This window comes from Merops nubicus, unplaced genomic scaffold (genome assembly GCF_000691845.1).
Source record: "Merops nubicus isolate BGI_N331 unplaced genomic scaffold, ASM69184v1 scaffold30883, whole genome shotgun sequence".
NCBI lineage: Eukaryota > Metazoa > Chordata > Aves > Coraciiformes > Meropidae > Merops > Merops nubicus.
In genome coordinates this window covers 25,029-25,608 of record NW_008601519.1, presented here as the reverse complement: position 1 = coordinate 25,608, position 580 = coordinate 25,029, and the positions used below count along the sequence as shown (strand labels likewise).

Here is a 580-nt window from a genome sequence, read left to right as displayed (position 1 = left end):
AGTGTCCCTCTGTCACACCAGTGCTTCGCTACTTCCTGGACTACCAGTGGTTTGTGGATTTTGCTGTCTACTCCACCGGCGTGTACATCTTCACCGAGGGCTACTACTGCCTGGTGGACCCCCAGAAGGAGACGAACATCGGGGTGCTCTGGTGCCTACTGACCATCATCTTCTCCATGTATCCTTGTTCGGGGTCCCGTCGCCACCGCACGCTGGGGGGGGACAGCAGAGGGAACCCCCACCCTTGGGGTTTTCCCCATTAAAAGCCAGTCGAGGTGGAAAACTTGAATTGATGGGTTTAGAAACCTCTCAGTGATGAGCTGTGAAGGTGCCTAATGAGAACCTTCCTGCAGAGAAGGTGGCAGCCTAACGATGTATGCTTTACGACCTGCTAATGAGCAGGGGGCGGTGTCTCGCTGGCATTGAGGGGGGGTCCCCAAGCCCCCTGTTTCCTTGACAGCCACCCCTCCCCTGCAGCAAGGTCTTCTTCATGGTGATGAGACATTACTTCCGCTCAGAGGAGGGGGGTGAGCGCTCTGTCTGCCTCACCTTTGCCTTCTTCTTCCTCCTCCTCGCCCTG

The 580-nt window shown here is 56.7% G+C and overlaps 1 protein-coding gene across 1 annotated transcript in view; it reads left to right on the top strand.

The window, feature by feature from the left end:
* Window positions 1–23: 23 nt before the first annotated feature.
* TMEM161A (transmembrane protein 161A) overlaps window positions 24–580 on the top strand; it is a gene marked incomplete at its 5' end in the record, with an annotated part of 2,823 nt that continues 2,266 nt past the window's right edge. Inside the window, 2 exon segments of the mRNA XM_008938024.1 lie at window positions 24–178; window positions 478–574. Coding sequence (XP_008936272.1) covers window positions 24–178; window positions 478–574 — 252 coding nt within the window.